The 12,316-nt window shown below is 44.5% G+C and overlaps 1 protein-coding gene across 1 annotated transcript in view; it reads right to left on the reverse strand.

The window, feature by feature from the left end:
• Nucleotides 1-12,316, reverse strand: part of EIF4E3 (eukaryotic translation initiation factor 4E family member 3) — a 72,875-nt gene that overhangs the window by 59,373 nt on the left and 1,186 nt on the right. The window contains exons 3-4 of the mRNA XM_006874631.1: nt 11,917-12,035; nt 11,716-11,809 (exon numbers count right to left, since the gene is read on the reverse strand). Of these exons, the coding sequence (XP_006874693.1) occupies nt 11,716-11,809; nt 11,917-12,035 (213 nt within the window). The remainder of the gene's footprint in view (nt 1-11,715; nt 11,810-11,916; nt 12,036-12,316) is intronic.

Below are 12,316 nucleotides of genomic sequence, written 5' to 3' on the forward strand. Positions count from 1 at the left end.
TCAGTCAAGAGGAGGAAGCGCAGCAGGGGTGACAGGGTTGTAGTGAGACGCTTTGGGCTGGGCAAACTTATTAACTACCTGGGGGCTCAGAGATGCTTATTTTGTTTTTGTTAAATTTTTTAACCTAGGTGTGGGTGGGAGGAGGAACATGTTTCCTCAAACTCTATGTCCTTGCCACCTAAAGTGTGGTCCAACAATCAGCCGCATCTCCTGGGGTCAGTTTAGCCCTAGACCTCGTGGATTACAATCAGCTGAACAAATCCCAGCAGACAGGAAGGTGCACTAAAGTTTGACACATGGTGTTCTAAAGTTCTCTAAACCAAGGCACTACAACAAATGCTAACAACTCAGGGAAGTAAAAGCTAATGAATACCTGTGACTATTACAGTGCTGTAGACTCGATTCTAAAGTGCAACAATCCCACTTAAGGTTTCCAAGGCGGTGAATCTTTATGGAAGAAGAAAGCTTCATATTTCTCCCATGGAGCAGCTGGTGGGCCCGAGCCACCAACACTGTGATTTGCTGTTCAGTGCTTAGCCCACAAAGCCACTGCATGCCTGATGAGTCACCAAAATACCCCCATAAAAATCGCTACTCCCACAAATGTGTCTGCTTTCAACTAAAAAGAGGTGTTCAACAGGTGGTTATTGTTAAACTCTAAGGACAACCCTGTTGTTGTTGTTGTTGTGAAGGGCCAGTGAGTTAGATCTGATTCACTGTGACGCTTGAAAGCGTTTTGAGGAGCAGCTGGTGGGCTTGAACCACTAACCTTGCAGTTCAAACCAAACTTACAGCCCAGAGCATTAACCCGCAGCGCCACAATGGGACTCCTATTGTTGTTGTTGTTATGTGCTGTTGAGTTGGGTCCGACTCATAGTGATTCTGTACAGGGTTTACGAGGCTGTAAATCTTTATGGAAGCAGAAAGCCTCATCTTTCTCCCGCGGAACAGCTGGTTGTTTCGAACTGCCAACCTTGCGGTTTGCAGCCCTATTCGTAACCACTATGCTACCAGAGCTCCTTGGGACTCCTATAAAGGCACATAAATACAGGTTTTCTGAGCTCTCTTCTTTTCGCTGCAAACTCTGAAATACAGGGTTCTTAGCTCAGTTAATTTATATGAAACTGGAGTTCAATTTCCTTATCTGTGAAATAAAACAGTAGGCCAAGACTATCTTTCAAACCCTTCCCAACACCAAAATCTCAGGAGCTGAGATATGGGACAGTTGAGCTCCATCGGTTCTTCACATTCACTGAGTAGTAATTGATCAGAGCTTGGGATACCAGAGCTTGGTGCCATCTAGTAGTCCTTAATTTAAATCCTGACTCATTTCTATATTAGCTGTGTGATCTCAGGCAAACTTCTCATCTGGAAAATGCTGCTAACCTATTAAATAGTGTGAGAGAACTTCGTGAGTGATTACACACAAGGGCTCATCAAAAAGTTTGTGAAAGAATTTCATTATCTTTCAATTCCATTTTTCCATGCACTTTTTGATGCCCACCTTCATATAGCGGTCAGTACAGTGCCTGACATGTGGCAATAAATGGTATGGCACCGGAGGCTAAAGTACTGGACCACAGGGTCAAACTGAACCACAAGTTCGGCTGTTCAAACTCACCAGCCACTCCTCAGAAACCCTATATAGGGTCACTGTGAGTCGGAATCAACTCAACAATACCTAACAACAACAAAGAACACTATTAACAGGGTAAAGTGGAAACCAAAACTTAAAACGTGGTATGAAACAGTTAAACACAGTGGAGCCTGTGAGAGCCAAACTCTACAGGACTGCCTTATGGTTCTGGGTCTTGCAAGTTCTCCACCTTCGACAGGGCACCTTGTTACCACATTTTATTGGAAAAGACTTGTGTTTCCCTTCTCTGACAGACTTCTTCTGCCTTACAGGCTCTTGCTTTTGCACGTTTTACTGCACTAGATATATATGTTGTGATGGTTAAACTTGGCAAGCCCAGGATCTTTATAGAGGTTTGGCAGATATTATGCACTCAATCTTCAGTTTGTAATCTGGAGTAGCCAATCAAGTGAAAGGGGAGTTCCTTGGGGGTGTGGCCTGTCTTTAATTTCTAAATGTTGTTGTTAAGTGCCGTCCAGTTGATTCCGACCCATAGCGACCTTGTATAGGTTTTCCAAGGAGCAGCTGGTGAGGTTGAACCACTGACCTTGCACTTCATATGACTCTGTTGTTGTTGTTGTTGTTGTTAAGTGCCGTCGAGTCGGTTCCGACCCATAGCGACCCTGTACAGGGTTTCCGAGGGTGTAATGACTCTGTAGTCTGATGCATTAACCCACAGCACCACACCAGGACTTCAGTATCTAAATACATATATACAGATATATGGATATTCTGGCAAAGTTAGCCCTCTCTCGATCCTGCTTCCTCGTCATCGTCTGACTGCTAGTTCCTGGGATGTCTGACTTGCAGATTTAGTATCTGTCAATCCCTGTAAGTGTGTAAATCAGGAGATGCCTCCCAGCCTGATGCCTGACCCATGGATTCAGGACTTGTCAGCTTCCACAATTGTATGAGCCCTTTCTTCAAAGTAAATCAATTTCACTCGCTCATTCTCTCTCAGCCAGATTTTTACACAAATAACCCACATGCTGTGTTTTTTTGCATCTGTGTCCTCCCTCCAAAATATTTCTATATGCATGCTAATCTAATTTTTTTTTTTTTTTTACAGCAACACATTAAAATAAAATTAGTATAGCACACCTACAAAAGAGCCTTGAGGGGAGGGGCAAATTGCAAACCAATATAAAACATGTGATATTTGCATTCTCTGTATAAAAGTATGGTATACACTTCACTGGTTTTTCTTCTCTACAGAACCCAAGTGAAGGGAGCACCAATATCCTTGAAGAAGACTGGAATTGCTACTTTATGCACAGATTTGACAGTGGGAACTGCTCTAACTGAATTAAGACCCCCAGCTGACTGGACCCTGTGGTAGTGGGGGCCAAGTGGCAGCACATAATTGATGAAGACAACTTTGGTGTGGTTACTGAAAGCACGAATCACAATAGCCTGACTTGTACCAACTTACGGCATTGGCTTGTTAGGCACAGTGTCCCTAGGCATGAAATAGATGGTGTGGTGTAGTGAATTATTGAGCGTCTCCTCTAGCCCTAGTCTCCAACTCCCACCAAACAACCTTTCTGTCCTGGTGGGACTGGGTAAGAGAAGGTGAGGGAAGATGCTGATAGGATGACGTGATTCAGCTGTGGGATGTTAACAGAGTTCACTGTAATCGTAAACACTTGAAACTCTAGTATAGTTAGAAAATGAACCATCTCAGAAGCAGAAGGGGGAATTTCACTACCATCAGAAAGGAACGAGGAGTGGAGTATGTCCTATGCACCCCAAGATGCTTGTGCACCGAACCTCCTGGACTCAGGCACAGAAAGTTGTGAGACCAGGAGTGGCAGAGGAGGAGAAGCAAAAGAGCCAAGAGCCCGAGCACAGTGAGCTTCCAAGCCAACGAAGCTAGGAATGCTTTGGGCAGGAGACTTATTTGATAGTGGAGTGCCTCCAAGCACATAATGGGGGGGGGCCTGATGTGAAGACTTACGAAGCTAGAGCTGAGTGCATTCAGGCTGAGGCTTATGGTGGAGTGGTGTGTCCTGTGAGCATTTATCAGCAGCTGACTGTGAACTTCCTAATAACTGCTGTAACTGTGAGTGTTGTCTCTGAGTTATATGTGGCCAATGCAATGGATTCTTGTGTACAGTAGAGAAACAGACAGTAGTGTTAGAGGAGTGGCTGTTGACACTTTTTTTTTTCAGAACGCACTAAATAGTTACTTGATCTGCACAAGCAGAAAAGGTCTAGGTCAAGTGGACAGCAGTCTACTTTGAATCATCAGAACAGATTTTCATGGCACCTCAATCAATTCCCAGACTTGAGCCAGTACACAGATCCACAATCCCTTAAATGAAGTGTAAGTCAGTCCCCTCCAGGAAGGATCCCACTGCACTGTGCAAAATAGGTACTTGTTTCAACAGTTCTCCAGCCTTCTCCAACGTGAGCGCCAGCTTTTAATGAGCGACTGTTCACCAAGGAAAAGGACATAATCAGATTTTTTGAGGATTGCTGAACACTAACTCTGGAGGGACATGAATTCTAGAAGACCCAAAATGTTACTGTGGTCCATGGAGTCTTAGCTCAAATCTGTCTCACAGAGGGTCCACTGAATTCCTTTACTTATCAGGTAGTGATTTTCCTAGTTTCATAATGGAAATAGACATGCTCAGCAACTGGAAGAACCCCAACACTGGATCCCTAAAATGCAGAGTAGACACTATTACAGGGGAAACACTATCATAGTCTAAAAGCCATTAGAACTACCCCTGCCTAGGAAATTAGTAAACCCAAAGCAACCCTGCAATTCTGGGAGGCACTGCAGAGATTGGTACCCCATTAAAGACGTGAAGGATGTAGGGTTGGATGTTCCCACCACACCACCATTCAATGCAACTTTTTGGCCTGGGCCCCAAACAAATGGATCGTGGAGAATGTCAGTGGATTACTGAAAAAGTAACCAGGCGGTGACTACAACTACAACCGCTGTTCCAGATGTGGTTTGATTGCTTGAGCAACTAGATGTCCTATATATGGTACGGAGATAGTGATCTGACCTTCAACTGGCAAGCCCAGCAATGCACTTACACTGTCTAGTTCTGTGTCATGATTTAGTCTACACAGGCCTTGTTTGAGCAGAACTAGGGGATATTGAACAGTTTAAATCCGGAAAGGTATGTCAGGGTTGTGTCCTTTCACCGTACTTATTTAATCTGTATACTGTGCACATAATCTGAGAAACTGGGTTATATGAAGAGGAAGAGTATGGCATCAGGACTGGAGGAAGAATCATTAACAACCTGCGATATGCAGATGATACAACCTTGCTTACTGGAAGCAAACAGGACTTGAAATAATTACAGATGAAGATCAAAGACTACAGTCTTCAGCATGGCTTGCACCTCAATGTAAAGGAAACTAATATCCTCACAAGTGGATCAATAAACAACATCAAGATAAATGGAGAAAAGATTGAAGTTGTTAAAGATTTCGGTTTACTTGGATCCACAATCAAAATCAATGAGCATGAAAGGACCAGTCAAGAAATCAAACAACATATTGTATTACACAAAACTGCTGCAAAAAAGCTCTTTAAAGTGTCAAAGCACAAAGATGTCACTTTGAGTACTAAGGTGTGCCCTAACCTAAGCTATGGTATTTTCAATCACCTTATATGCATGTGAAATTTGGGCAATGAATAAGACCAGAGAAGTGACACATTTCAATTACTGTGTTGGTGAAGAATCCTAAATATACTATGGACTGCCAGAAGAACAAACAAACCTGTTTTGCAAAAGTCTAGCTGGATTGCTCCTTAGAAGTGACAATGGCGAAACTTTATTTCTCATACTTCGGACATACTGTCTGGAAGGACCAGTTCCTGAGAACATGCTTGATAAAGTAGAGGGTCAGCAAAATAGAAGACCCTCAACAAGATGGACTGGCACAGTGGCAGCAACTATGGGTACAAGCATAACAATTGTGAGGATGGTACAGGACGAGGCAGTGTTTTGTTCTGATGTACAGAGGTCACAATGAATCAACTCAGTGGTATCTAACAACAGGAACTTTGACTGCCTTTCCTTTCCACAAGATGGCGCACTGGTTCATTACATTGATGTCATTATGCTGATGGAACCTACTGAGGAAGAAGCTACAATGGCTTATTGGCCAAGCATTTGCATGCTAGGTGTTGAGAAATGAATCTGGTAAAACTTCTGGTGCCTTCCACCCTCAGTGAAATTTCTAGGGATCTAGAGGTGTGGGGATGGCAACATAGTCCTTCTATTAGAGAGAAGGAAACATTGTTACATCTGGCCCCTCCCAGAACAAAAGAGAAGCACAAGGCTGGGGGACTCTGTGGATTGTGGAAACAGAGTAGCTCTTCATTTGGGGTGTACTACTCTGGAGTATTTATCAGGTGACTAAAAGAGCTGCTTTTGTTGTTGTTGTTGTTGTTGAAGTGAAGCCCGGAACAAGACAAGGATCTGCAATAGGCTCCGGCTGCTGCAGAAGTTGCTCTGCCACGTGGGTCATACGATCTAGCGGATCCAGTGGTGCTTGAAGCATCCGTGGCAGACAGAGATGCTGTTTGAAGTCTTTGGCGGCCTCTCTCAGTGAATGACAACACAGACCCTTAGGATTTGGGATTAAAGCTCTGCCGTCCTCTGCTAACAACTACTGTGCTTTTGAGGAAACAACTTTTGACTTGTAAGGCAGCCTCAGTTAGAGACTCAATCCTAACCATGGACCACCAAGTGTGACTTGAACTAACCATCATGAACTTGTTATCTGACCCACAGAGTCATAAAGTTAGCGGTGCACAGCAGCACTTCATCCTTAAATATAAGTAACATATGTAGCATCAGGCTAAAGCAGGATCTGAATGCAAGTAAGGTACCTGAAGAAGTAAGTGGTGCAGAGATGCCCAAAGAAGGAAGAGGATAAGAAAAAGGTTACTTAGCATGTAACTGGAACGTGCACCAGAGAGGGACTAGGAGAGGATGATGACAAACTTGGACACGTTTTCCAAAGGCAAATCTACAAAGTATGGAAGTGGATGGAGAAGGCTAACGAAGAGAGAAGGCTCAAGGGCTAAATGAAAATTCTAATTTTGAAAAACTGCTACCATGGTGGTATTGGAAACCACAGCACAGTAAGCAGACACAGAAGCAAATAAAGAAATTAACTAAGGAGCTGAATCATCAAGATTGGCATTTAAAGTGCATTTGTCCAGAACTCAGATGAGAGCTCTGAGAACACTATAACCTCCATGGGACAAAGTTAAGTCACTCTTGGATAGAGAATGCACCAAAAATCAAACTCAAACCTACTGCCCCCGAATGTATTCTGTCTGACTCACCCTAACACGACAGGACAGAATGGAACCACTCCTTAGGGGTTCCAAGATTGTAAACTTTTATGGGAGCAGAAAGTCTCACCTTTCTCACAAGGAATGAGTGGGTGGTTTGAACCTATTAGGTTAGCAGCCCAATGTCTAATCACAGCACCATCAGAATCCAACAGCACCTTACACAGGTCTCACTCTGAAGATAACATTTAGGGAACCTGGTGTGGTGCTATAGGATAAGCACTGGACTGTTAACCACAAGGTCAATGGTTTAAACCCACCAGCTGCTCCTTGGAAACACTACACTCGGTTGCTTTGAGTGCTTTGCTTTGAACTGACTCAATGGCACTTAACAACAACAATCTCCCGAGAGGTGTCTCAAAAGAAAGATCTGGAAATCTCCTCTTAAAGATCATAGTCATTGAAAACCATATTGACCTCTGACACACATGAAGTCACCTTGGGCTGGAATCAACGCATCGGCAACTGGTTTGTTGGGTTATCTGAGATGGGGCAGACTGAGGGAGGCAAGTTTGAGAAGGATGATGAGGAGGTGGTTGAGTCTACATGTGTACCAGTTATCCAAATGGAGATGCTGTGGTTGTTGTTGTTAAGAGCCATCAAGTTAGTTCAGACTCATAGTGACCCTGTTGAGGTGAGTTTGAACCATCGACCTTGTGGGTTCAAATCAACCTTGCGATTCAGTGCATTGCCCTACAGTGCCACACCATGACTTCCCAAATGACGATGTTGCTGTTGTTGTTATTATTAAGTGCCATCAAGTTGATTGTGTCCCATAATGACCAAGTACAGTGGCTGGTGAGTGTGAATCACCACCAACCTTGCCATTCAAACCAACCTTGTGGCTCAGTGCTCATCCTACAGCGTCACAATACACGCTAGATGAGCCAACTGGCATAGATGGGGAAGGGAAGAAGCCTGAAGACTAAGCTATAGGCCAAACTCAGAGGAAGTGGGGTCCCCACAGATGGAAACAAAGCAGTCAGACACAACCAAGACTGGCCCCCAAGAATCAAGACAAAGCAGAGTTTTAAGGGTCCAGAAAACAGGAAGAAAGCTCTTCCCCTTTTGCCTCCAATTAAAAAATACCCATCAATTGCTTAAATTCTTATACACAAAGTATGTAAGTTGCTATAGTTGTTGCTAAGTGCCATGTACCTTGTATACAAAGGAATGACTACGTTACCTGTACAGTACACAAATGACTTATAATACACATGTCTTGTTAGTCACAATGAAAACCGAGGTTATTGGCTTATGTATGTATTGCACCGTACTATCTAAAAAGTCTACCATATACCAGTGCATGCTTCAACTCGTAAGCAGCAGCATTCCATCTTGTGTATCTCATGCTTCTTGAGTGTTGCAGTGTTATTTCTGTTTCATCTCCTTCTGAAGACATTACTGTACAGTGCATCAAGGATCCCAAATGTAGCAAAACCAGTGCTAGAGATGGCAGCAACAGGATTCAAAGGAGAAGTATCAATGTGGAAGTGAAACAAAAGGTTATTAAACAACACGAAGGTGGGAAATCAGTAGACGCTACTGGCTTGCGATTTAGGTCTGTCACACTGGACAATCATTCCGATGCTCAACAACAAAGAAAAAATTCTCCAGGCTGTTACAGGACTGGCTCCGTTAAAAGCACCAAGGCTAACAAAGATGTGAGAGGAACCTATATGGAGAAATTAATCATGGGGATTGAGGACCAAACACAAAAGCGAATCCCTCTCAGTGTTTTAATAAGCACTGCTAAGGTGCATAGCTTGTTTGAGATGCTTAAAGAGGACCAGACTAAGATATGGTGTTCACACAACGTCCCAATCATGAAACTTTGCATTTCACAGAACATATCACGCACATTACCTGATGCAAGAGTGTACCCTGCCAAATGTGACTGCCGTGAGCCTATGCGATAAATCCTACAATTATCTCCATTCTATAAACAATGAAAGTGAGCCTTGGGGAGGTTGGGTCAAGTGCCTATCATAACATAGCAGACTGGCAGGTTAGACCTGCCAGGAGGAAGGTGCCAAAGGCATTTGAATTTTAAGTCGTGTGGAAGTCAGAAGTGATGTCATTGGTGGCAGAGACGAGCTATGCTGGAGTGAAGGGCACCCTGGAAGGCTCTCATGAGAGCCTCAGTACTCTAGCATGTTGTTTCTCTAGGAAAAAAAACTACAAAGTTATGAGTCCATAACTTTGGGGCAGCCTAAACAAATGTAAGATTCCTAGAGAAAAGGGTATAAAGTTCAAGAAAAGCTATGGACTGACTGATCAGGCAAAGCAAACTCATGCAAGGAATTCAGTTGGAATCGATTGGATGACCACAGGTTTGAACGGGTATGCTGGAACAAAGTATGATGCTCACACTGATCTAGTCATTTCTGGTAAGGCATTGTGAGATCAGCACGGAATTGCGAACCACAAGGTTGGCAGTTCAAACCCAGCAGTCACACCATGGAAACCCTATATAGGTTTGCTATGAGTCAGAACTGACTCAACGGCACTTAATCACAACAACAAAATTAGAGATTTAGACGCTGTGAAAATAACAAATTCCATTTGATTATTGACTTTCAGAAAACAAAATGAGTAACTAATTGTTGTTAACTATCATGGAGTTGGTTCCAACTCATAGCAACCCTGTACAGGGTTTACGAGGCTGTAAATCTTTACAGGAACAGAAATCCTCATCTTTTTCCCGCGGAACAACTGGTAGTTTCGAACTTCTGACCTTGTGGTTCGAAGCCCGATTCGTAACCACTACGCTACCAGAGCTCCTGGAGTAACCAGTAGGAATACTATAATCTGTTACTTCACTGACAAGGCCTTATTCTTATCCTAAAATATACAGATATTCTTGAAAAGTTGTTATGAGCTGACATCATTAATCATTCTCAAGAAACGTTCTTCTACAATAAAACATTAAAAAAAAAAAAAAAAAGCGTTCTTCCTCCGTAAGTGTTCCTGCATGTGTTCTTCCTCTATTTTTATCTGTTTAAAAAGAAACACTCTTGATGCTGCTTCTAAGTTGCAACAGAATACACAATTTAAACCACACATCTTGGGCACTGAAAACGCATAACAGATAACAACAGTATTGTCACACACACCTTCGAGAACTGACACCTATGATGAATTCTGCTAAAATGTGCCCAAAACCACTTTCGCTATGACATTTAAACACTCTCTTAGCAACCCATAATGAAAGTGAAAATGGTTTGCAAACCTAGTGACTCTAGGTTCATCTCTCTGCCTCCCCGAATTTTTTTGGGTACCCAGAAAAGACAAAGGCTTCAAGGGTCAACTCTTATAGACGTGCTCTGAGTCCAACAATAATGAGATTATCTTCACTGAAAAAGATTAACATAACTTTTTTAAAGTCTTGCAGGCATTTTACGCAAAGCCTTTTGTCTACCAAGTAAATATCACAAATGTTTACTAGCACATTTAACCAAGTTGTTTTCTTGCTGCTAAGTGGCGGCGGGTTAGTTCCAACTCATAGATAAAATTTCATCAAAATTCCCATAAACTCTTGGGACACTCCTGAGGAAGAAAGCATCATGGGACACCACTGTGTCAGAAACTCAGAAGGGACATTTCAGTCATCATCCAGTCATTCCCCAAACATCTCCTGGGCTCCTATGTGCCAGCCATGGTTCTGGCTAGGAGAATACGTTTTTGCTGTTGTGAAGTGCAAATGAATCGGTTCTGACTCACAGCAACCCCGTATAGGGTTTTAGAGGAGCGTCTGGTAGGTATGAACCACCCAACGTGTGATTAGCAGTCCACTGCTTATTTTACAGTGCCACGCCAGCACTCTAATGGAGCATGTTGTTAGTGCTGCCGTGTTGATCCTGACTTAAACTAACCCTATATAGGGTTTCTGAGGAGCAGCTGGTGGGATTGAATCGCCAACCTTGTGGTTAGCAGTCCAGTGCTTATCCTACAGCACCGTATCAGAGACAAGGAGGAACGGTTAAGGAACGGACTGCTAATCCACTGAGCTCTGCAAGAATTGGTTTGAATCCCAAGCTGGCAGTTTCTTCCATTACCATACTATGTCCTGGGGGAGAGATTTTAGCATTCTGCAAAGTGCTGGGGGGTATGTTGTTGTTGATAAATGTGACAAGTTGGGTCTGACTCATAGAAGCACAGTAAAGGGTTTCTGATGGGCAGCTGGGGAGTTTGAACTGTTGACCTTGCTTCAAATTCACCTACAGTTGAGTGCTTACCCTAAAGGTCTTCACTACGGGTGAGGGTTCTCACTCACAGCCACCCTGTATAGGATTTCAGAGGAGTGGCTGGTGAGTTTGAACCATGGACCTTTTTAGTTCACACTGACATGGGGTCCAATGCATTATCTCACAGAGCCACACCAGTGTCAAAAACCAAGTCCCTGTTCTCTGGTCCTTAAACGATGGAAGGAAATGAGGAACTGTGGAAACAAATTATAAACAAATTCATATACAATAGAATGGTACAGCATTAAGCACTATAAAACAACAAACAAACAAAAACAAAAGAACAGAAACAAAACAAGGGAGGAGACTACAGTACGGTAGGAGGAAACGGGATAGTCAGATCTACCTTTCGGAGGAGAGCAGTAACTGTGCCCACTTTACGGAAAAAGTCAGGAAAGATCTATGGAGGGCTGCGGGCCCAAGTCTATCTGCTTCCCACTGAGTGCCCAGAGCCTAGCAGGCTGGTGATTTCAGCGCAAATGTTCAGGAAATACCTGCCCAGTGGGTCAGGGCGAATTCGCAGAGGTGTCCACCGCAGCTTGGGTGAGCACGGGGTGGCGATGGTCCAGTGTAGCACTAACACCGCCACTGCCCACCGACGAGGAGGCTGGTCCACCACGCCCGCAGCTGTCACAGTTCAAGTCCTGCCCAGAACTCCCCTAGAGCCCCGCGGAGGTAACCAGGACAGCGCGCACACTCCTTCACAGCCAGGCGCCCCCGTATCCCGGACTCGCCCACATCTCCCCACCAGAGCAGCGCAGAGGGGGCAAAGCGGGTCCCCACTGCCCAGCCAGGATGCCTGCCTGTGGGCACGCTGAAAGAAAATAAAGGCGGAGAGGGCGGCCAAAACTTTTTGGGCTGCGCTTCTCTTTTCCTGGCAGGGAAGCCGAGGCTGCCGTCCGAGCCCAAACCTCGACTTCCGAGTCGGCTCTCCTAGAGTCCCGGAGCGCGGACGGCCGGACTCTGCGCCATCACCAAGCAGGCAGGGGGCCGGGTGGGCCCGAGCGCACCGGGCTCCGGGGCCGCGCGGCACCGAGACAAAGAGGCGGTAGCAGGCCCCGCCGGAGCGGCCGGCGCCGGACACCGGGAGGCCCC

The sequence above is a fragment of the Chrysochloris asiatica genome, unplaced genomic scaffold (genome assembly GCF_000296735.1).
Source record: "Chrysochloris asiatica unplaced genomic scaffold, ChrAsi1.0 scaffold00290, whole genome shotgun sequence".
Lineage (NCBI taxonomy): Eukaryota > Metazoa > Chordata > Mammalia > Afrosoricida > Chrysochloridae > Chrysochloris > Chrysochloris asiatica.